Below are 25,153 nucleotides of genomic sequence, written 5' to 3' on the forward strand. Positions count from 1 at the left end.
GGAAAACAAGAGGGCACATGGGTGGCTCAGTCAGTTAAGCAGCTCCCTTCAGCTGAGGCTCCTGGGATCAAGTCCCACATCGGGCTCCCTGCTCAGCGGAGAGCCTCCTTCTCCCTTTCCCTCCCCCTCTGCCTGCAGCTCTGCCCTGTGCTCTCTGTCAAATAAGTAAATAAAATCTTTTTAAAAATAAATAAATAAATAAATAAATAAATGAGTGAAATGAAATGAAAACAAGAGTGCAGAGATGGCCAGCTGATGGCCAGAAGCAAGGTCACATCTATGGTGTGCCTCCTCTGGACTGCCCTTTCATAAGGCTCATCTGTGTGACAGGAACCTAAGTGGAAGAGCCTAGTGCAGTGCCTGACACACAGAAGGTGCTGGGGAAACTGAGCCAAATCGAATGAATACCCTAAACAAGTCTGCGCAGCAGGTCACCGCTGCCCCTGTTCTGCAGATCACTAGGGAAACTCATCTTCAGAAAGTCAGAACGGGGAAGGTCTTAGAAAGGTTTTACTCCTAACCCCTCAGTCAAATTACAGATGATAAACACTGAGGGCCAGAAAGACTTCATGACTGTCTGAGGACAGAGAGCGAAAAGGTGGGAACATGGCCCCAGGCCCCAGGCCCCCTGACTTTCCCCAAACAGTCCTTCTATTACTCACGCAGGCATGAGAGGGCAATTAGACCTGGCGTTGTCACCGTGGAATGACCAATATTTCAATAAAGGCCAAACTGCCTGGGGCCAGTAGGGTTCATGACTTATGAAGAGCATGAGCACACTCTGCAGCACAGCAACCTACAGGTGACCGGCAGGGCTCTCCTCTGTGTCAGGGGCAGGGCTTCTCAGACACCGGGCCATACAGCTATGAGGGCTGACGTTCCAGCAGGCGGGTATGCAAGCGTCCCTCTTCAGCCACTGCTCACTGGCTGAGGATTACTTCTGTCCTACAATCTTATTGACTTTTAGTTCTATCCAGGAAGGGTGATGTGTGGCTACACAAGCCCCAAGGAGAGCAGGAATAAGTCAGCCAGGTGTCACAACTGCCAAAAGCCAAAAGTCAAACACAAACAAAGGGTCCGGATTCTGAGAGAGAGAGCTCCACCACCAGTCCTGAGCCCCAGACGCCTGACCTGTGTGGGGCTGACTCTCCCCTCCCGTCCGGTGAGAACTCAGTGCTCCTGTAATGCTCCCAAGTGTTGAGACTTAAGCCAGATAAAGCTCAAAACAGGAAAGCCCAGGAAACTTTGTGTAGACAGACAGGCACTCCCCTCAACTGCACCACTCTGTATGTTCCACTCAAAAAGAGGGGGATACACAAACGACCCTGAGGTTCCTCGGCAGACCTCTGAGGACGTGCCTAAGCCTCTTCATCCTCTGGCCCAGACACTGCAAGAGACAGAGAACTGTCCCTGAAAGGACGCCCCACTTTACTGTGAGGAATCCCACCCTCATTTGGGAACAAGGATCAGATAAAGGCAGCCCAAGCCTGGGGAAGCCGACTGGGGGTGGGAGGATGGAGGACAAAGGAAAAAGCATCAGGTCTTCTGGAAACAGCTTGGAGAAGTGGGCTTGGTGTCAAAAGACTCCCTCCTGGGAGAAGAGCCCGAGCCCAGGGAGAGAGCGCCCAGACCCAACGAGAATGCCCACGGGTACGTACTCAGAGGCAAACTTGTCCAGCCTCTTGAAGAGCTCATTCTTCACCTTCAGATTCTCCACGATGGCCTCCACCACCAGGTCCGTGCTGTGGACTACGGATGCGGGGTCCGTGCTGGTGGATATGCTGCTCAGGGTCTTCTCCACAAATTCGTCACCCGCCTGACAGTGGGAGGAAGGAGAAGAGAGCGTTCACTGGACTCACAGGAAAACACTATATGAGATCTGCTGCTAAGGTATTAGGAAGAAGGCAGGTGAGGACAAGCGAACTTGCAACCGGAATGCACCCAGGGATTCTAAGCAATAAAACTCCCTACACGTCTGCTCAGGGATGGTGGCATCTCAGGTACTCGCAGACACTGGGGCAAGGATCAACCTGGGAACCTGCCAGCCGCTGGTCAAGATGGCTGTGGTGCACAGGCCGTAACCCTCATGCTGTTTGTCGGCTCTGCCCAGTCACCACGCAGCCCTCTCGCAGCACCTGTCTGGGCCGGCTTTCTCTCTGCACCCACCGTGAACAGACTGCCACGTGCTGTTGCAGGAAACAGGTCCTGAAATATGACCTTCCGGAAAAGAGGATAAGCACCTCACCCTTCATTAGTCTGAGATGTGGTGCTGACTGTTCATCACTAACAGGGGCAGAGAAGAGTTGAGTAAGGGCAAGAGAGGGTCAGCGTGCCAGACTCAGCTGTCACTCTGCAAGCAATCAGCACCCAGCACAGGCCAGCTACTGGGGTCACAACAATGCACCAGACACAGCCTCTGCTCACGAAGAGCTCGCAGTCCCACCGTGGTCTTATCTGTGACTCCACGATTCCACAAACAGACCTTAGTGTGGGCCGAAGACGGCACCTCTATCAACTGCCATTTTATCTAAAGATGGACTCTGTCCCTGGGGCATCAAAATGGGCACCATCAGCAAAGGCATCCAAAACGATGGTGCAACAAAACAACTCTCACAGCTGTTCCATAGAAATACACCATGAGAGGGCAGGTGATTTTCTACTGGCTGCATTATAAAGAGTGAACAGGTAAAGTTAATACTGTTTAACACAATCCATCTAAGGTACTACCATCTCAACATGTAATCAGTAGTCTGAATTCTGGGCTCTGTCTCACATACACAACGCGCCCCATGTCACATGCTCCCAGCCCCTTGTGGCCAGTGGCCGCTGTGCAGGTTGGTGCGGGCCAGGCGCGGACGGGGTGGTAAGCAGACAAGGCGAAGGGCTGCGTGCCTCCTCCACGCGCATGCTGGCTGGAGATGAGAAAGGCCGAGAGACCAGGCTCCTGAGGACTCACTTTTCCGAAGCTGTGCATCTTGAGTATAAGCACCTTGTTTCTGTTTTTTTAACCTTCCGAGTGGGGCCCAGAGCCTGTGCCCAAAGGGGATAAGCAGCAGAAGTTTGCAGAGTAAACACATGAAAAATGCAGATTATCTGGGTTCAGACTCACTCTGTCCTCAACTCCAACCTCTAGCCTAGGGCTCTTAAAATCCCACTTGCCTGGACCCTCATACATGCCCAACTCAGGTCTCCCTGTCATGGAGAATATAGGGGACAGGTGACAGAGATGTTAATCTGCCTGTGGTATTTAGTGTTTGGATTTCTTGGGGAGGGGGTAAAAATTAACTCCACTCCCTCCCCTCTGGTTTCTGAAAGGTGACTACATATTAAGAAAATGCATGGCGAGATACCACTTCACACCTCCTATGACGGCTGTGATGAAAAAAATGGAAGACTACGAGTGTTGGCGAGGACGTGGAAAAACTGGAACCTTAATATACTGCTTGTAGGAATGGAAGATGGTTCAGCCACTATGGCAAATAGTCTGGTGGTGCCTCAAAAAGCCAAACACAGGACTGTCTTATGATGCAGCAATTCTACATCCAGTACAAATGTGAAAGAACTGGAGAAGGACCTGGACACACAGTAGAGCAACGTTCACTGCAGCATTATTCACACTGACCGAAAGGTGAGAACAATGCAAGTGTCACTGACAGATGAATGGCTAAACAAAATGTGGTCTACACACACTGGAATACTATTCAGTCAGGAAAAAGAAATGAAGTTCTGACACACGCTGCAACCTGTGTGAACCTTGAAGATAGTACACCACATGAAATTAATCAGTCGTAAAAGGACAAATATCCTGATTCCAGTTGTTACATGAGGTCCCTAGGAGAGGCACATTCAGAGAGACAGAAAGTAGATTCGAGGTTACCAGGGGTTGGGAGGAGGAGGGAAAGAGGACTTACTGCTTAACGGGTATAGAGCTTCTCTTGGGAAAGATGAAAAAGTTTTGTAAAGAGTGGTGATACCTGCACAATAGCGTGGATGTAATCAAAGTCACCCAACTGTACCCTTAAAAACAGCTAAAATGGCAAATTTTGTTACATATTATTTTACAACACAAAATTTCAAAAGGGAATAGCCATACTCCTGTGATACCCGAGGTGACAAACACAAGAAAAGCCCCCCTTGCCCTCTTCTCTGCACATATATGAAGTGAAATTCCATCCAAGCCCCAAGGAGAGCAATCTCAAGCAACTTTAAGAGGGTAGCAAAGGTAAGGAAAAATTCACTTGGGTGGGCGCCTGGGTGGCTCAGTGGATTACGCCTCTGCCTTCAGATCAGGTCATGATCCCAGGGTCCTGTGATTTAGCCCAGAATTGGAAATCTCTGCTCAGAAGGGAGCCTGCTTCTCCCTCCTTCTGCCTGCTGCTCTGCCTACTTGACATCTCTCTCCCTGTCAAATAAGTAAATTAAAAAATTTTTTAAAAAATTTCACTTGGGTGATTTCTGCAGTATTTCCAATTAAACGTGAAGGTCCAATGAGAAAGGGTCAGAAAACCAGAGTTCCCGACCTTCTGAGTTCCTCAAGCTCTCGTACCCCCTCTGCTGCTGGGAAGTTGGAACAACACTCTCTATATTTCCCTCTCCAGTAACTACATTATAAATGTGCGGAAGACATCACCCAAGCAGTCCAGATTTTCTATCTTAATGCAATGTTTATTATATCATTCTCTTTTTAACTTGCAAGTACCAAAATTCTCTTCCTGTTTTGCTCTCTTCCATCCATATGACAAGACAGGTGTTCTTCCATCCCAAATTCCCAGTAGAAAGAATGAGTTCACTACCTGCACAAATCTTCTCCCTTACCTCAAAACCTCCCCAGCAATACAGTTGTTTAGTTCTGTTTTGTAGTCAGTCCTCACAGAATGTTCAGTGATCATATGTCATTTATATTGGTCTAAAGTTATATGAAAATGAGCTTTACTCGACAAATCAAAAAAGCAAGCAAAAGCCACCAAACGTGTTATGTTCAGAGGACAGGTCTTGGGGTCACATGAAACAAATTACCTTGGGGTTTTCTGCAAACTTCTTCTTGGCCACCTTCCTAAGGCTTTCCTCAATCCCCTTTTTAGATTTTGCCAGTATGTCCTCTGTCTGGTCCACCAACACTACTGTGTGGCCAGTTGCTGCAGCAACCTAGGGCAAAAAAAGAAAGGAAGGAAAGGAAACACAAAAGTTAGAAAAAACAGTAGTGTTTCACATTGCCAGATGAACTCTGCCACCATTCGCTTCCAAATACTGAGGAAACATCATAAGGCAACCTCAACTAAACACAAACTTCTCGCCAGGCACTGCTCTGAAGGCTTTAAAGTGTCGACGAATTCTCAGAAACACCTCATAAGGTTACTAAAGACAGGCAGGCAGCGGAGCTGGGATGTGACTCAAGGCTCTAAAGGCCACACCAGAACTACTTCCCACCTGTCCCACAAGGGAGTCACTAGCCACACGTGGCTACTGAAATAAACGGAAATTGAATAAAATGAAAAATTCAGTTCCTCAGTTACACTAGCCATATTCCAAGTGCTCAACAGCCCATTCACAGAGCACTTAACTCCCCACCATTCATCTTTTTTCCTTGAAACCAGAGCATTCTATGCAGCTTGACTGTTAGCCCATCTCTTCTGTAGTCCTTAAATCAGCAATAGGCAAGACTTTCATAATGGTGGCAAAAAGATTCCAAGGGCCAGGATGCCGGGGGTGGGGGGGTGGGGGGTTCAGTCGGTTAGGTGTCAGACTCTCGGTTTTGGGTCAGGTCATGATCTAAGGGTCATGAGATCGAGCCCCGTGTAGGCTTCACATGGAGTCTGCCTCAGAGTCTCTCTCTCTCCCCCCCCCATCTCTGCTCCTCCCCCATTCACACATGCTCACTCTCGCTCACTCGATCAAATAAATTTAAAAAACTCCAAGGGCTATTTAGTGACATGGCTCCCATGAAAGTAGGTCTCTGGTGACCAGCCAATTTAGGAAGGCAACTCCCCATCCCACCTTGGCTGAAGGTCAGAGGGTAAACTTAGTGCAGCGGCCCCGAAGTTCTCCTGGAGCCAGCTTAGTTCAGCCACATTCAGTGACAGGTCAATCCCTTTTTCATCATGATTTGCCAATAGCTTTTTAAAAAAGATTTTATGTATTTATTTGACAGAGAGACAGTGAGAGCAGGAATACAAGCAGAGGGAGTCAGAGAGGGTGAAGCAGGCCTCCCGCTGATCAGGGAGCCCAATGAAGGGGCTCGATCCCAGAACCCTGAGATCACAACCTGAGCTGAAAGCAGGCGCTTAACGACTGAACCACGCAGGCGCCCCTGCCAATAGCTTTTGCAAGGACTGTGGGACAGGTAGTGTGGCTAAAAGTGGGTCACTGGGTCACATTACAGGTAAATACTGCACTCCGTTCACACCGAAGGTAAAAGGACATGCAACAACAAACGTGAGTGATACAGGACACCAGCACGACTGGGATGCCCCTCGGAGTCCGAAAAAGGCCCCGGCAGAACCACTGCGCTGGAACGTCCTTGGATCAACAGTATGTAGGAGAGGGCACAGTCAGCTGAAGCAAACCTGACCAGAGAGGACAGTAAGACAGTTGTAACTCACCATCAGGATGCAAGGCTATTAAAACTGGGCAACTCAAACTCCAAACTGAAAACCAGAGAGGAAAAGTAACAGAAGAGCACAACTCCACAGCAAAGAGGTCCAAATCCCTGAACCAAGACTTCCTAAGAACACTTATAAAAAATGGAAGTTAATTAACAAGAGCATCTCTGGCTTCTCCCTGAGCCAGCTCCCTACAGAGACTGCAGGTCTGAGCCTGTGGGACCGGCGGGCAGGAGTCAGGCTGCCGGCTCCCTGGAGCCTGCCTGGGAACCAGGTCAAGGAAGCACTGCCAGCACAGGAAGGTCTTATCAGCCCGGCCCGGCTGGGCAACAGTGGGGATGGCATTTATTTTGATAAAAGGACAGAGGCAAGCAGTGAACTTGCCCTGTTGGCAGAAACGAAGGCCTGCAGGCGGGCAGCGAGTGCCCACCTATCCGGAGCAGGCCTTCTCCCTGAGTAACAGCCGACCGTGGCTCAGCTTGCCAACACTTAAATCACGTGACACGAATTGGCCCCTCTCACACATGCAAGAGCACATTTAGAAACTGTGGAAAAGGCGAGTCAGCAGGCCCAAGACTGTTGTCTTCAGAAAGGCCCTTGGCTGGTCCCGGGACACTCAGACTCGGAGACAGTGCCCATCCTTCCCGGAGGAGAGGGGCTTGCTGTGCCTAACCTGCTGATGCACTGTGGCCCCTGCTGTGTGCCTGCCTGCCTTCCAGGGGCCAGGGACTTGGGTGTGTGCCAGGCAGAGGTACCTGTGTGCCCAGTCCCAGTGAACACCCAGGGCCCTGGGTCTCCAACGAGCGTTCCCGGTAGGTGCTTCGCATCTGCCATCACATCCTGTTGCCAGAGGAACTGCATGTGTCCCATGCGACTGCACAGGGAAAGGATTCTGGAAGCGGCCCCTACTCTCCTTAGACTTTTCCCCTTGCCCCTTTCCTTCTGCTGCTTTCGTTCTGTATCCTTTTGCTGAAATAAACTGTAGCCATGACCATCATTAAGTGCTGGGTCTGCAACTCAAGCTGCAAACTCTGAGGAGGGGATGGATTTGGTGGAGAATCCGGGCACAGAAACTAAGGAAATAAATCTCCAATTCCAGATGCGTTAGAGATGAAATTAAATTACTCTGAGGCAGGCACCCAGGGGGAGCAACAGTTGAAAGGAGGCGTGATGATCACTGATGGGCACCTTGCCTGCAAGGCAGGGGCAGGCAGGGACACTAGCTTTAAGGACCTTCCATTTCTGTTCTGGCTCCTCTGAGAGTCCCTGGGGAATGACACAACTGATTTTCACTTTGTCCCTCTTAACCTCTGACCTAGATCTGAATAGGCCAGGAAGGACCCGCCACCCCCCAGATTTCTACCTGACTGGGTCCCGATCCTCTTTCCCCCTCTTTACCTCCAGTAGGAATCACTCAGATTTTTTTGCTCCTCAAGGAGTTGGAGAAGAAAATTCAAGTACATTTGGCACAAGTTAATACCAAAGCTGAAGAGGACAGAGATAAAGAAAGAAAATGAGGGCAGTGTCCTTCTGCTTAGGGACTTTATAATCACACTGAGAATACACAGGGGAGAAAACTAAGTATGTAAGATTCCATACAGGGAAGTCAAATAAAATAAAAATGGTCATTGTGAAGAATCCTGTCAGGAAGCTGAACTCAGCCTTGCTGGATAAAAGGAGATCTAGAATGGGCCAACTTCCCAAGGAATAAAAGAATTAACCATAAAGAAGTGAGGGGTGATTTCACACCTTTTCTCTAGAAACCCACTTTCAAGGGTATTACAGTCATGTTTGATTGTGATAATCATGGGGCATTTTTGTTTATGTAACAGATAAGCCACAATGCTTTCCTTAGACAGCTAACCCTTGAACAACTTGGGGTGAGGGGTGCTGACCCCTGCCCCTGCACTGCTGAAAATCCACATACAATTTTGACTCCCCCAAAAGTTAACTATTAATAGCTCACTGTTGACCACAGGCCTTACAGATAACAATCAATTCACACATATTTTGTATGCTTCATGTATTATATACTGTATTCTTACCATAAAGAACATGTTAAAAAACTAATAAGGAAAATATATTTATAATACTGTAAAAAAAAAAAAATATATATGGGCGCCTGGCTGGCTCAGTCAGTTAAGCGCCCGACTCTTGATTTTGGCTTAGGACATGATCTAAGAGTTGTGGGGTTGAGTCCCACATCAGGCTCCGCACTCAGCATGGAGTCTCCCAGAATCTCTCCTTCCCTCTGCCCCCTCCCCTGCTTACTCTCTCTCGAAATAAAATCTTTAAAAAAAAAATAATGTAGGGGTACCTGGGTGGCTTAGTTGGTTAAGTGACTGCCTTTGGCTGTCCCTGGGGCCCTGGGATTGAACCCCACATCAGGCTCCCTGCTCTGCAGGGGAGCCTGCTTCTCCCTCTCCCTCCACCTACTGCTCCTGCTGCTTGTGCTGTCAAATAAATAAAATCTTAAAAAACAAACAAAAAAAAAAAAAAACTGGGGCACCTGGCTGGCTCAGTGGGTTAAGCCTCTGCCTTTGGCTCGGGTCATGGTCTCAGGGTCCTGGGATCGAGCCCCGCATCGGGCTCCCTGCTCAGCGGGGAGACTGCTTCCCCCTCCCTCTCTGCCTACCTGTGATCTCTCTCTCTCTGTCAAATGGATAATAAAATCTTTAAAAGAAAAAAAAACTTTAAAAAAATCCATGTATAAGTGGATCCCCCCAGTTTAAACCCATGTTGTTCAAGGATCAACTGTAACTGTTTTAAACTGCAAGCAGATCCAAACCTAGATGAGAAATACCCCAAATGTTCAAGTAAACGAGAGATAAGTACATTACAAAAACACTAAAATGCAACCAGGAAAAACCATAGCCAGAAGAGCATTTTCAGCCTTCATGCTGACCTTTTATCCAAAGTCCTCTGACAAACTCCCCCAGCCACCCCCGGCCCCCACTGTAAGAAGACACTAGCCAATCCGATCCCTGCCTTGCTTCATCTGAGCTTCTGACCAAGCACATTGGAGACAACACGTGTGTAGACCCTGACCAACACAGCTATTACAACACAGCTCTCCAGACAATGTTCCAGGAGAGCCAAGTGCACCTGTCAAATGACAGTGTCAAAGGGACTGAGTGTGTAACATTTAGTTTCCTTCTCACCCAGGAGATGCAAGAGGTGCAAGGAGGGGTGACACCTGACAGAAAGGAAGACAGATCCTTCCCAGTGTGTTGTTACTGATGACATTCTCGCTCTGCAAAATTGCACTCAGCTCCACCGTGCCTCATTGGTCACAAAAACCTCAATGTTATCTCTCTTTCTCAAGTGACTGTGGTTTTCTATGCTCCCAAATGCCTCTACTGGTATTTCTGGTCCGGTGAAAAGGCCACAATTGTCTACTCTTAACAGTTATCCCCAGGAATCTTGCTTTGTTTGTTCTTGTAAATACTTTCTACTTCAGCTTTTCTTTAACTAATTCATAAAACTTCAAGAAAATATCAAGGAAATCTTACGGTAGATAGAAAGGACATTCCTGGGGGCGCCTGGGTGGCTCAAAGGGTTAAAGCCTCTGCCTTCGGCTCAGCTCAGCTCAGATCCCAGGGTCCTGGGATTGAGCCCAGCATCAGGCTCTCTGCTCAATGGGGAGTCTGCTTCCCCCTCTCTCTCTGCCTGCCTCTCTGGCTGCTTGTGATCTCTGTCAAATAAACAACAACAACAACACAACAAAACAACACACACACACACACACAGAAAGGACATTCCTATTTAAACCCCAAGTAGATATGGTTAGGTCTGAATAAAGACAATACAGGCAAAAATGAGAAAACTAAATTCTCCTGAAATATTTTCCATTTTATGAAGATGTTCTTTAGTGCAGGTCACAATTTATTTGTGTAGAAATAAATGAACATCAAATTATAAATTTAAATGTTGAAATACAATTACAACATTAAATTACAAATCCAGTGATTTCAAGTTATAACAACATTTACAGTCTACCCACCTTCAGAGAGCAACCCATCCCAATGTTCTAGTTTCTTGCAATCATTTCTTGCAGAAATACTCTATGGACAGACACCAGGTCAGCAATATCTTGAGGACAACTTCAAGCCTTAATTGTCTTTGTAACCCAAAGTGCCTGGCCCAGAGTCAGCACTCAATGTTTACTTGCTAAATAAATGGGCAAATAAAACACAATATTAGATACTTAGGATGCAAGCAGTCTGTCGCTTGCCCCCATGCATTCGATGTCAGACTCTCATCCCAGCTGCACGACTCCCATGGCAGACCAGCTCAATAAGCTGAGGCAGTATTAAGCACGGCTAGACAGCCACAGGCCACTTCATTAAGGCCAGCTTGTTTCTTTCTCAATTATTAATGCACTTGTCTTATTTCCCCTATGAGATTCCTAAGAGCTGGGAGAGCTTTCGGAAGTAACAGTCTCTACCCACAATTATCAGAAAGAACACAAACCCTTAAAAAAAAAAAACAAAAAAACCCAATGCAGCAAAATTAAGAGATGCAATGTACTGAGCATTTACCACGTGCCAGGCACATACTTTGCATTTTCCAAGACTATTTCTGATCAATCCAATAACCATGCTGAAGTAGACACCATCCTGTTTTGCAAAAAAAGGAATGAAAGAGGTTGAGTCACTTGGCCCTGTGAAGCCAGAGTTCAAATTCCAAGGCTGTCTGGCTCCAGAACTTTTCTTGTAATCTAGTTAGAGGAGGACAAGGAATGCTGCCTTATTTGTTGAGACAACCACCTTTCAACAGACAGTTAAAAATAAAATATCTTTTCACAAAAATTCCACGTTATTGACTTTTTTGTATTCTCTTTCCTCCATGCCTTCCTTAGTAACTATTACGGATGTGGTGACAGCTATAAAAATTCCTCTTAAATAACATGTCAGTTCTTCCCCAAACTGGAGTCCTCATACACATTCACAGTCATTACAAAATTGGCAGCACCATTCCATTTTGTAGATGAGGTCAACTGGGGCTCAAAGAGGTTCCATACCTTGTACACAGTCCCATGGTGAGGGTTAGCAAGGGGTGTGATAACACCCAGAAGCAGCCTTTGGTTCCATCAAACCACAGTCACGTTCACAGCAAATATGACTTGAAAACCAAGAACATCTATCCAGACAGATGACATCTGCCACATGAGCATGAAAGCCTCAAAAGACACCTGAAACACCTTGTGGTTCTAGGACAGCAGTTCTCCAAATATGGGGCCCACACCGGCAGCATCAACCGCATCTGGGGGCTTGTTAGAAATGCAAATTCTCAGACTCCATTCTCAACACAATGAATCAGAAACTATGGGTTGGGGCCAGAATTGTAACAAACCCTTCCTGGTGATTCTGGTGCTCTAAGATCTGTGCTCCAATCTAGCTGCGGGTAAGAATCAGGTGGGGAACATTTAAACTGACCAATGTCCAAACCTCATCTGTAGATACTCTGATTTATGTGGTCTGAAGGTGCCGGCATTTTTTTTTAAGATTTATTTATTTGAGAGAGAGAGAGCCGCGTGGGAGGGAAGGGGCAGAAGGAGAGGGAGAGTCTTAAACAGACCCTGCTGAGTGCAGAGCCCAACGAGGGGCTCGCTCTCAGGGCCCTGATATCATGACCTGAGCTGAAACCTAGAGTCGGACACTAAACTGACTGAGCCACCCAGGAGACCCCTTTTTTAAGATTTACTCACTTTAGAGAGAGAAAGTGCAAGCTTGAGAAAACCCTCCATGTGATTCTAATGTGCAGCCCAAATACTAACGCATCACTTGAAAATAAACCATCTGCCCTGATTCCTATCCCCACTCACCCCAGCCCTTCTGGGTTGCCAATTATCTCTTCAAACCACTGAGAGGCCAGCAAATCTCTGTCCCTAAATCCGTGGGGTTCCTATGTCTTCCTGCTGTCCTGTGGCCATGGGAAAGTTCTAGATGTGATCTAGAAGATACTTTCTGGAAAGAAGACTCCTCTCCTCTAACTTCTCCCCAGATCCCTGAAGGAAAAGTCAGGCCCCACCAAGCTGCTACTTCTGCCTAGGCCTCTTGAACATCAGGGACTTGCTACATCTCCCCTAAAGAGAACTTGCTTCTTAATTCTTTCTTCAAGGTCAGGTCTTGCACACCTGTTTCCCAATTGTGTTCCAGTCCCCTCCCTTGAAATGGCAGTCTTCTGGCCTTGATCTCTAGCCATATTTGCATATGTACTGATCTTTGATTCTTAACTGATGGCTCCTGGCTAACCCCTAACAGCCTTAAGGTAGCCACTCCCTCTCTTTCTTCTCCACAAGCTACAATGCTAAGAAAAATCCTCAGCTCCCTGGAGAAGAAATCCCTTGAAAAACTCCACAACAAACAGAAACCCGAGTCCACAGAGGTTTGCCATCCCTAGTAACAACTACAGTTTAGAGTCCTTCCTATATGCCAGACATCAGGCCCATCCTATCTCATTTAATTTTATTTAACCAAGTCTCAAGTATTATCAAGTGCCAATTTTAATGAGCTATCACTTTACAGTTCTGTAGTATTCTCTTGAAGACAATAAAGAGACCAAAACCTGCAATAATGGAGCACATATTATTTTTGACATCTGGAACGGGAAAATTCCTTATGCAGGTACCATTACTCCCACAGCTCATTCGAGACAAGACGCACGAAATACAAGTATCTGCAGCATGAGCATCCCGCTAACTGCTGGGAGGCTCGTGCTACTCGGCATTCAGAGCTCCTACATTTTTACCAAGTGCCAGGAACTGTTCTCTTCTCCCACTTCTCTTCTTCAATTTACAGCAGAGTTCTTGGAGGAGGTACTGTATCTTCCCTTGCCACAAATAATACTACGAGCTTAAGTGTACATACTGGTACTGATGCCTCAGATCTCATCAGTGATAACAATAAAAACACTCACATCACCCAGAAGAGGCTTAAAATTTCAGGATCATCAATGAAAGGAAAACACATCATTTTTAAAATTTCTTACAGAATTCTCAGGGCCCCCAAATCCTCTTTTCATAAAGACCTTAGCCCGAAAAACAATGACCTCATTTAACCTTTCTGGCAATCAAAAGATCAAATGTTAAGAAAGAAGGTTTGTACAGCTGAGTTACAAGTATCAAGAAAACAAAAGGAAAAAAAGGTCACACACTTAAACTGAAATACAGGGCTGACGCTTGGTTCAACAGTACTCCTCTTTGAGTCCACATAATAATAACACACTAGTGTAGGGGAACTACGTTAACAGCAAAAGCCTCCCACCTGAGTTTCCCCACTCTAAGCTCATCTCTCCCAACCTTACAGATGTTTGTTTCATTTTCTTAACGTGCAAGTGAGAAGTCTCCATGGGTTCACATTCCTTCCTCCACTAACAACCCAGGTCTAAAAGTGTCGAACTCCTAACTCCTAAGGCCATCCTACACAGTTCCTTCAAACCTCTTCTTTTTGACCTTAAACCCTCTTTCCTTTCTAATTTCTTTCCTTCTTCACTCTTTCTTGTAAGAACCATACCTATCCACTGCTGAGACCCACTTCTCTCCTATGACAGAGATGGTGGTTCATGTTTATGGCTTTCCGGTGACCCCTCCCCAGTGAAATCCAGAGTCCTTCAAGTGGTTAGAGCTTCATTCATGGCTTTCAGTTACACTCTGGTTTGAAGGCTAAGAGCAGAACAAGACTGCTGTGTTGTTCTTGGAAGCCAAATAATGTACTGGGGTACATAGTGGGGAAGTCTTTGAGAACAGTCTGGGTAAAAAACGCAGGATTAGAAAATGCTTTCAACAAATGATCCAAAGTCACAGACAAGAAGCTTGGTTTCTTGGAGGTGAGCATTCTGGATCCCCTCCCCAACACCTGTGCTCCCCTATGAATGCAGGGGGGCTACCAATCAGAATACCATGCTGGCCACATCTCCACATTCATTCCTTCCACTACCGCCTACCACTAACTCAACACCTATGTTGCTTGCGCCTCTTCCAGGCTCTGGGATGAGGTAGTGAACAAAACAAGTCCCCTGCTCTCAGATAGCTTTCACTCCTCATAAATTACCCAATTTCATCTTCATAATAGCCTTTGGGGTGGCACTGTAGCAATAAGCAATGTAAAGGTCTGCAGATGACTGGGATTTAAAGGTAGGGCTGTCTGCATTTGGAGCTCACGTGCTGGCTACTCTAGACCCAAAAGGCATGGCTGGGTCTAAGGGGAACAGTCAAGATCAAGATCATTAGGAGTTGGGCAAGAGCTAGCCCATTTGGTGCTCAATTACCAGCTGTAAGATAGGAAACTTTCCATGACCTTTGTGGGCCAAGTGGAGCCACAGGGTTGTTGAGAGGATTAAACGAGTTAATACATGTTGAACACCCAAAATGGTGCAAGCTGAGGGCAGGAAGGAGCAGAAGGAGTGACTCTTAAGCAGGCTCCACACCCAGCATGGAGTGCAACTCAGGGCTCAGTCTCACCACCCTGAGATCATGACCTGAGCCAAAATCAAGAGTTGGACCCTTTACTGACTGAGCCACCCAGGTGCCCATATACACATGCCTTTTTTCATATACTTTTTAAATGTCCCTTTTTCCTTATCATAAAAGAGGTATCATATAGATCAACTCAGATCTTATGTATTTAAAAGTCTTACCTTAAGGTATTTTTTTAAAGATTTACTTATTTCAGAAAGAGAGAGAGCTAGCGCAGGAGCAAGCATGAGCGGAGACAGAGGCAGAGGGAGAAGCGGACTCCCAGAGTGGGGACCTCCCCCAACTGCAGCCTGATTCCAGGACCCCAAGATCATGACCTGAGCCAAAACCAAGAATCAGATGCTTAACCAACTAAGCCAGCCAGGTGCCACTGACCTTAGGATATTTAAACCACCAAAACTTTCATCTGTATCAGGTCACATTCCAGATGTGACAGACAGGAACTCTATCTGCCTCCATTAGTTAGTCGTTCGTGCTTGTATTTCCTTCTCTGGACAGTGAACTCCTCAAGAGCAGCAACCACATATTACATTTTACCCTCCCTAAAACCCAGTCCATGTAAGACACTTAATATAGGTGAAAAGAACACATGAATAATAGATTTCTAAAAAGCCTTAGTTCATAAATTATTTTTGGACAGAGTTCTCAAAAAGTCATGACTATACAGAATGGCTAAAAATTAACAACCCAGGAAACAACAGATGTTGGCAAGGATGCAGAAGAATGAGAACCCTCTTACACTGTTGGTGGAAATGCAAACTGGTGCAGCCTCTCTGGAGAACAGCATGGAGGTTCCTCAAAAAGTTAAAAATAGAGCTACCCTACGACCCAGCAATCACACTCCTGAGTTTTTACCCAAAGGACACAAAAAATATAGATTCGAAGGGATATATGCACACCAATATTTACAGCAGCATTATCAACAACAGCCAAACTATGGAAAGACCCCAATGCCTGTTGACTGAGGAACGGACAAAGAAGATGTGGGGTGTAGATATATAAAATGGAATATTATTCAGCCATAAAAAAGAATGAAATCTTGCCATTTGCAATGACATGGATGGAGCTAGAGGGTATTATCCTAAGCAAAATAAGTCAGAAAAAGGCAAATACCATATGATTTCACTCATATGTGGAATTTAAGAAACGAAACACATGAACATGGCAGTGGGGGAAAGAGAGGCAAACCAGGAAACCGACTCTTAATTACAGAGAACAAATTGAGGGTTGCTGGAGGGGAGGTGGATGGGGGTTTGAGCTAGACGGGTGATGCGTATTAAGGAGGGCACTTGTGATGAGTATGTAAGTGACGAATCACTAAATTCTACATCTGAACGTTAACACTGTATGTTGATTGGAATTAAAAAAAAAAAACTTGAAAAAAAAGAAGTCATGACTATAACTTGAAACTATAACAACTTTTCCATAACTTTCAAGTTACTTATGAAAAATTGTATTACTTTGAAAAGTATAGTAACAACAATAGAAAGAGCTAATAAGCACAGTCCTTTAGTCAATTGGGGGGGGCGGGGCGGGGAATGCTACAAAAGTCTGTTATGTTGACTAGCACATTAACTGTTTTCTGGCACTGGTGGTTAAGATGGCAAGCAAAAGCAGAACTGAAGGGCAACTGCTGTGCAGTGTGAGTGATTTCAAAAATGAACTTATGCTTAATTTCCTTCAGCATGTGAACAACTCTTGTACCCTTTTATCAAAGGGGTTGTGGGCAAAGCTAGAGGCATGCAAACCCTGAATTTGTGACCATCTGTGAGGGGCACATGTGTGAGCCACATCAAGGATGGCCACAGACACACAGGTTGGTTCTCTATCACACTGGGGAAATGAAGGCACCTTAGTTACTCACAACTGCTGCACGGTCAGAGATGAGCAAAAGCATTTATTGTTCATGTTTATTAGCTATAGATGATTAGGTACAGATTTTTAGAGCAAAAAGACACCCTAACGATCATTCAGCGTAGTGGGTTTCAAACTTTTTTAACCATAAAATCCTTCTACAGGAATGCATACGGAAGAGCAGTAAGTAAAACAAGAGGTCAGGGGAGGGAGGTCTGGGAACCACTGAGAAAACTCAGAGAACCCTTACAGTCCATCAGAGCTTTAGTGTAAAAATCTCTCATCTAGTCACATCCATTAGGATGGCTATGATTAAACAAACGAACAAAAAACAGAAAATAAGTCCTGGCGAAGATATGGAGAAATAGGCACCTTTGCCCACTGCTGATGAAAATGTACAATGTTGCAGCTGCTATGGAATATGTCACAGCAATTCCTCAAAAATGGAAAAATAATTATATATTATCCAGCAATTCCACTTCTAGTTATATACCCAAAAGAACTGAAAGCAAGGACTCTCAATAGTCCTTGTTAGTCCTATGTATACCCATATTCATAGCAGCATCAGTCACAGTAAGTGGAAGTAACCTGAGCGTCCCAAGACAGGTTAGTGGAGAGATAGAATGTGGTATATACATCACTCCATTAAAAATATTCCAGTGAGGGGCCCCTGGGTGGCTCAGTTGGTTAAGCAGCTGCCTTCAGCTCAGGTCATGATCGCCAGGTCCTGGGATCGAGCCCCACATCAGGCTCCCTGCTCAGCGGGGGAGCCTGCTTCCTCCTCTCTCTCTGCCTGCTGCTCTGCCTACTTGTGTTCTCTCTCCATCTCTCTAATAAATAAATAAAATCTTTAAAAAAATTTTAAAAATATATTCCAGTGAACTATTATTCCTTAAACAGAAAGGAAACTCGGACACATGGTACAACACGGATGAATCTTGAAGATACAATATTAAGTGAAATAAGCTAGTCACAAAAGGAGACTACTGCAGGATTCCACTTAGGTCCCTAGAACAGTCAGAGACAGAAAGTGGAACGGTGGCTTCTAATGGCTGGGGAGGGGTGGGGGAAGTTATCGTTTAATGGGTACAAAACTTCAGTTTTGCAAGATTCAGAGTTCTGGAGATAGATGATGGTGATGGTTTTGCAACAATGTGTACACGCTCAAATGTCACTGTACTGCATACAGGTCTCCCCCACTATCTGGAAGTAGAGCATTCCCATGACACCTTTCATAAGCCAAAATGGTATAAAGTGAAGAAGCACTTATCATTAATTTATAAGGAAAAATTCTGAACCTCCTCAGACCCAAAAACTAACCTCTTAGCCTCTTTTGATATGTTAGGACACATCTTGCCAATGCGTACACAAAATAAACGGAGATAAAGCACAAGTGCTCGCAGACACAGTCCAAAGCCCTGGGGGCTCACGCTCAGCGCGCTCTGTTTCCGGGAAGGAGCCCCTCCCACGGTGCACCGCCTCTCTCACCACTGGCAGCCAAACAAGGGCTGAATGCTTTTTCACCTATTTTCGCAACAGCAAAAGTCCTCCATGAACTTTCGTTCAGTTACCAAAAAGAGACTGATGTAGATCTTTCAGAAAAGCAGTATGGCATAATGCAAGCTCTTGGAAGGTGGGGGAAACCCACATGTAAAAATGGCTAAAATGATCGATTTTATGTTATGCTTATTTTACAATTTTAAAAAAATAAAAAACAAAAAAACCTTTGTTCGATTCCAACACTACACTCATTTTCCTGAGGAAAGAAACAGAACTAAAGCAGAAAAACCATTCATGTAAGATCACACTACGGGCAGTAGCGTTCTACCCAAAATGTAACTGCATAAAAGGTACTCCCATCCATAGCACTTATTCCACCAAACTCTTCAGTGGCCCCTGGGAACCAAAGAATAGAACTTCAGTTCCCACAAACGGCTTGCGAAGCCCTCCACAGTGGAGACTCACCTCTGCTCCAGACGCACGGCTCCCTGATGCCGACCACTTCCCCACCACTGCAAGGCCCACGGCCTCCACGCCTACTACTGTCTCCTCTCCTGGCCTCTGCGGGGTCCACGCCGTTTCCGCCGCTTCCCCTCACTGAGCCTCAGTATCACACAGACAACGTCTGAGTTTCACACATACTGAGTGCTGAGTACACAGATAATAAGTAAGATCACTTCCCGACCCTCCACCCCAAGATCTTCTTAGCTCTGGGCTAGCTGTCCCTTCTGCGCTCTGGTAATGGCCCTGCACCCACCTCACTGCTCCCACCGTCTGTTTCAGCCTTGTCTTCCCGACTTCCCCACCGTAGGCTCCCGACAAATGTCATTTGTCTCTGTGTACCGGGCACCAAGACCCAGGAAAGACTCCCAGGAAATACCCACCCCAGGAAATACCGACCAAACAGAGCTGATAGGAAAGCCAAGATGAGATAAGATCTCCTGAAGGTCCAGGGTTCTTTTCATCAGTATAGCTGAGCCCCCCCCACCCCCCCCCCAATATGAAAGTAATTTTATTACCAGAGGTTCTTACTTAGAAAAGTATTTCACGTGTTGCGGATGCAAAGAAACCACACTCATTCTTCTTGAATTATGCAGCAGCGCCCCCCAAGTTATTCCCAACTTTTGAGGAGATGGCAGTGGAGAAATGGAACAGAAAAATAAAGGTCTTTTGTTCCCCTCGCATAGATGGCTGTTGTTCTTACAATAAGGAGGGCTCTGCCTACCATTTTAACTTGAGCAACCATAATTTAAGTGAGCCCATTAGGAACTCCTGTTTTATATTATAGTATCTGCCCACTGTAAGATCTTGAGGACAAGCAATCTGTAATGGAAAAAAATTTATTTGAAGGCTATGTCCTCATAGCTCCATGACTTCCCTAGTCTTGGTGGAAGGCAGGCTTAGCCAGAGAGAAATATTTTTAGACCGGGGAGCTTCAGAGCTGTAAAAATAGGCCAGGTAAAGAGCACACTTGTCAAAGTCCCAGAGTACTCCAGCCACTGGGCCAAGGAAGCAGGCCAAGCAGAAGCATGCTGGCTTTATGTATTTTTGCAAACATATCAACAGATTTGAAGCAGCTTCTCCAAAGCATAACCTGAATGGTAAATGTGTGAGAACTCCGTCACCTAGTAGAGAGCTGTCTCGTGCGCCCCTACGCGACAGGAGGTTCATGGGGCATCAGCATTACGCTGCCTCAGAAAACTATTCTGACTTCCTTCCAATTCCCAGAATAAGTGCACCGAGTGAGCACTCATGATGCTGACTGTAGCCCAGACATTGCTCTTCCTTTGCATCAAGGCCCGCCCTTGAGCGCATGATTGGATTCAGGAAGAAAAAAAGTCATAAATCAGATGTGTCTCTCAGAGCTGGCAATTCTGGGTTTATGATTATCTCCGATTGTGCAATCCCTTCAACTCTGCCATCCGCATGGGTTGTCTTTGCTAACTTCGACAATCCAAAAAAAGGCATTCCATTGAGGCTTTCAACCACCACTGCCACCATAACCAGCTAGTTTATTCTGTAATTCATTAGCTGGCTTTTTTTTTTTGACTTTTTATATTTCAAAAAGTATTTCTAAAAAGCCAAAGAAATGTCCATTCATTTTCAGATGAGGAACACATTTTTTTGAAAATTCAGTAAGCATCTGGATTTGGTAACATAGAGGAAAATAACTCCCCTCCCAGGACTCTCTCCTCCCATCTCCCACCAATTCCAGGAAGGAGAAGGGGCAACTGGACAACAAACCCTTGGTTTGACCTAGCTCTCCAAGATGTTGCCATGATGAATGCTTTCCGGGTAGAAAAGACAGTTACAAATCCAAACTGCTCTCCAGTAAGAAGAATATGGCAGCGTCTGCTAGAATGAATGGGGTTTTGCTGAAAAGGACCAATTAAGAGGCTCCCACAACGATTCGAGGATCAATGCCAGGTCCAGGAATTACAAAGGGGAGCTCAGGAGAAAGAACACTCCTCACAGAGAAAAGCCGCAGAGCCTTTTGCAGAATAGAGGAGACTCTGACCATGACCTCAGCCTCAGAGTGTATGTGGCTGGAGAAACAACAGTGGTAATGACAGAGGAAGGAAAGTCGCAGGGAAAGCTGAAAGGGGCAAAGGAAGGGAACTGGCTGAATAATTAAGTCTCGGCTGCAGTTTACGTCTATTCTTGGCAGAAAGATGGCATCAGGGCAGTCAAATAGAGATCACCAGTGAGTGATTCCTACTTCTAGTCTAGAGCTAAGGAGAGGTCAAGCTGTTATCTACTGATTCCAGATACCCACGAAAGATCCCCCCACCCGTGGAGACCACACTTCTCTCTACACACTTCTCTCTACTCTACTTCAAAGTAGAGTGCATCAGAGGCCAGAGGGCCAGGCAGAATTGTGCTTACCTCGGCTTCGGGGATCAGACACCTTCAAAGACAGTGAAGAGAACTGAGAATTAGAGATGTCATACCTGGATGGGTCTCACAAATCCACACAAAAGCCACATTTACCGGACAGTTACCACTGAACATGCTAGAGAAGTCGCCGCAGATCTTTGTGCGGTTGGCTCTCCCAACACTGTGAGGCAATCCTTGCTTGCAGATAAGGAAAAAGGCAGAGAGGGGTTAAGAGACTCCCCTAAGGTTCCTACAGCAGGGGCCAGGTAGGGCTGGGGGGCGGGCTCTGGGAGGCACCTCCTCCTCTGCTCACTTTCAAGGGTTGGACTACCACTCACCAGAAACGACTGCATTGTTCGTGTACCCTAGGCAGACTCAGGATAGACAGCAGCAGTACAATCTCCCTGTGGGCCCTGGAGAGCTAGGCAGTGAGGGGTGTGCCTAAGGCAGACGGGGAGAAGACAGAAGTGGAGGAAAAGAAATTAGAAACTCAAGCAAGAGGTAGGAAACAGTGAGGTTATATCTAGAACATGGTAGAGAAAACCCAAAACCTGACTGAGGTGCCATTTCGGCTCTACAATGGCCAAACGTATTCTTTGGCATTCTTTTTTTTACCTGTTAGCCCCACGTTTTCTCCAGGCCCACCCAAGTCCAATGACTAACATGCTGACAGGGCGTGGTTTTGCTGTCCCTCGTGTATCATGAAGATCAGAGAAGAGCCCAGTAAAGAAGTGAGCAATGCCACAAGAAAGGAGGGAAGAGCTTCCTGACAAATGCATCCCACACCCTTGAGGGGGAAGTTAACACTGGAGTAAAAACATTCCCCTCCATAAAGAACACCAAAAGGACAGCTGAGAGCCAGGTAACCGTGCCAGTCCCCTGTGATCTTGAAACTTATCCCGGGCCACTGCACTGTTTCCAAGCACAGTTAAACGGAGACATAGCCACTGTAGCAAAAAAGAAAGAAAGAAAGAAAAAAGTACAGTATAGAGCAGTTGTGACCACTCTCCTATTCAGCATCAGAAAATTCAGAGTTTGGGGCATAAACAAATTCAGTGGCTGGGAGGAAAAAAGCTCTCAGGTCCACTTCAGTCTTAGGGAGCATCACAAAGTAACAAGGCTTAGAATGCTCTCCCCCGCCATACTCCAACTTTGTTTTAACAGTCTAAGAAGCCCCCCCACCCCAGAAGAAATGTGTACTTTTTGTTTCTTAATGGGGGGGCGGGGAAAAGCTTTGGATGAGAAGAATCAGGCCTCCAACTTCTTCCACACTTTCTTATTTCTTGAAAGTAGAGTGCATTAAAAGGAAGGTTGTACCAGGAGCCCTGAGGAATCCATCTTCTGAAATGGCGGTTTCCAGGGAGCCCGTTGGGAGCCCGTTGGCTCCCCTGCCCCTGTCCAGTAACTTAAGGAAAGCTATGGGCTCTCTGGGTTCCTCAGATGAAAAAAAGGCAACAAAGCAAAGTTCAGAAAGGACTCATTCAATAAAGGAAAGAAATGCAGAGCTAGTAGCTTTCTTCCTTTTCTCCCCTCCTTTACAGAACAAAAAACAACCTGCCCCTCACTCAAGGGTCATTTAATTCTATAAGCTTCTTTGCTGGCCTAAGTATTCGGCTAAAGCTGAAATGGTAATCAGAACCAAGTCAGAAGTCTGTAATGGGCAACAACACAGGTTAACCTTGCTAAATATTAACCTGCAGTCTAAGGGATTTTTTTTTTTAATTTAAAACAAACAAAAATGACAGGCAAAGTAGATGCTCTAGGAGAATACACATGTACAAATGGTCTGTGCTCTGATCAATGTAATGAAGCACAAACCTCACTTATCTGAAACTGTTAAATTGCTTGAGAAATGTGTCAGGCTCCCACTAAATCTAGTAAAAAAATTTTTTATCCTACTCAGCATGAAGTGGGACACATGGCAAAAGGATACATTTTACAAAAAATTAAAATTGTAAATGGAACTACAGCCTGAGTAAAATCCAAAACTACTTCAGAAAAAATTCAGGGAAGTGAAGATAAACGCAGAGCTGAGATGCTAGTTTGTGCTTGTGTTTCTAAGGCTTCTGTGAGGATTTACCACGGGTGAGAGGACAGTAAAAAGCGCCTTCCCTCTTTCAGAGGTCCATTAGCAAACCAACCACAGTATCAACCAGCATTTGTGTTCAAGATTAAGCAAGTTGGGGGGTAACCTGGGTGGCTCAGTGGGTTTAGCCTCTGCCTTTGGCTCAGGTCATGATTTCAGGGTCCTGGGACTGAGCCCCACATCAGGGTCCCTGCTCAGCAGGGAGCCTGCTTCCCCTTTTCTCTCTGCCTGCTGCTCTGTCTACTTCTGATCTCTGTGTCCAATTAAAAAAAAAAAATTTTTTTTTTAAAAAGATTAAGCAAGTTGGAACCAAATCATGACCAATATTCTCCATCTAAAGAATACAGTCCTACCTCTGCAGCAACAATCAGAGTTGGGAGTGGATATGAGGAGAGAAGGTCAAATGGACAAGGATGACCACAATGAAGAGAAGTAATTGCAAAGGAGCTAACATTTTGTGAGCTCTTATTGACAGACACTGTGCTAAGTGCTTGAATTTTGCTAATTCACTCAATCCTCCCCATACTCCTACCAGGCTAGTACTAGTATTAGTCCTACTTTTAGAAATAAGTAAACTAAAAAAAAAAAAAAAAAAAAGTAAATTGAGGCCAGAGGCTAAGTAACTTTCCCATGTTAACACAGCTGGCATGTGAAGCTGAGCCAGCATAAAAATTATCCAATTCCCCATACTGAAGTGGACCCATTCTCTATTCAAAACACATAAACTAATTCTTCAGTGGCACTCAATCAGCAAAACGGATTTACCCAGTGCCAAAAACCATTGGGCAAGGAGCATAAAGAATGAGGTGATACTGCCTGGGACTGCATGCCACAGGGCAAAATGCAAACACAGATCCACTAAACCACCCAAAACATCAGTGAAACCAACCAGCGGCACCCAGAAAGGTTCTACAGGAAAGCATGGTTTCCCTCCACAGGATTAAAGCTGTCACCTGAAGTGGGTGAGGTTCTTTTAAACTTGTTATGTAAGAATGGAACTATGTTCCTTATGAATGTCCACTACTTGGACTTCTGGTCTTTTTTTTTTTTTCCTCCCCTGAGCCCTACACCCAACTTGGGGCTCAAACTCATGACACTGAGATCAAGAGTCACGGTCTGCTGACTGAGCCAGCCAGGCACCCCTAGACTTCTGGTGTTTATCAGCATTCAGAATGACAATTCCATTATGTTTCCAACTAGTGGGGTAAAAAACATTTTCCCCCTTAATGAAAAGGCACTCCCTGTTCCAACTACTCAAGGATTTGACCCCCAAGTATGTGTTCCCACCAATGTCAGTCATTTCTCCCCACTCCTTTCTCACGTGAATGCTCCATTACCATACCCATAATTTTAGGAGCTACCTCTGTGCCTTTCCATGCAATGTAACACCCTTTTTCATGGTATCCAATAATGGATGCAGCATTCCAAGAACTGAGCAATCCCATTTTGTACAAAAGTTGAGGTGATGCTTTCTACACAGTTTCTGGTCTCTTTCCACTGATGTCTTCAAGGTATTGTCCATTTCCTATACTGTTCTTGGAGGCTAAAGCCCTAATAACTTGTCACCAAGACACTGTTTAAGTGTTTTTAAGCCAATACATTATTTTACACCTGTCTGCAATAAATCTCACTCTCATAACCTTGGGAGATTTTGGTGGAGCAGGAGGAATATAAGTGTGCTCAAGCTAAGCTCTCTCCGAGTATGTTATATATAGTATAACACGTGGAACTTTTAGGTTAGAGGGACTTACACCTCCT

General features: G+C 45.6%; 1 protein-coding gene across 1 annotated transcript in view; it reads right to left on the bottom strand.

Annotated features, from left to right (window-relative positions):
• The window catches only part of HADH (hydroxyacyl-CoA dehydrogenase), a 44,245-nt gene that overhangs the window by 17,398 nt on the left and 1,694 nt on the right, over positions 1-25,153 (bottom strand). The window contains exons 2-3 of the mRNA XM_045996264.1: positions 5,017-5,145; positions 1,659-1,816 (exon numbers count right to left, since the gene is read on the bottom strand). Coding sequence (XP_045852220.1) covers positions 1,659-1,816; positions 5,017-5,145 — 287 coding nt within the window. The remainder of the gene's footprint in view (positions 1-1,658; positions 1,817-5,016; positions 5,146-25,153) is intronic.

Source organism: Meles meles, chromosome 2 (genome assembly GCF_922984935.1).
Source record: "Meles meles chromosome 2, mMelMel3.1 paternal haplotype, whole genome shotgun sequence".
NCBI lineage: Eukaryota > Metazoa > Chordata > Mammalia > Carnivora > Mustelidae > Meles > Meles meles.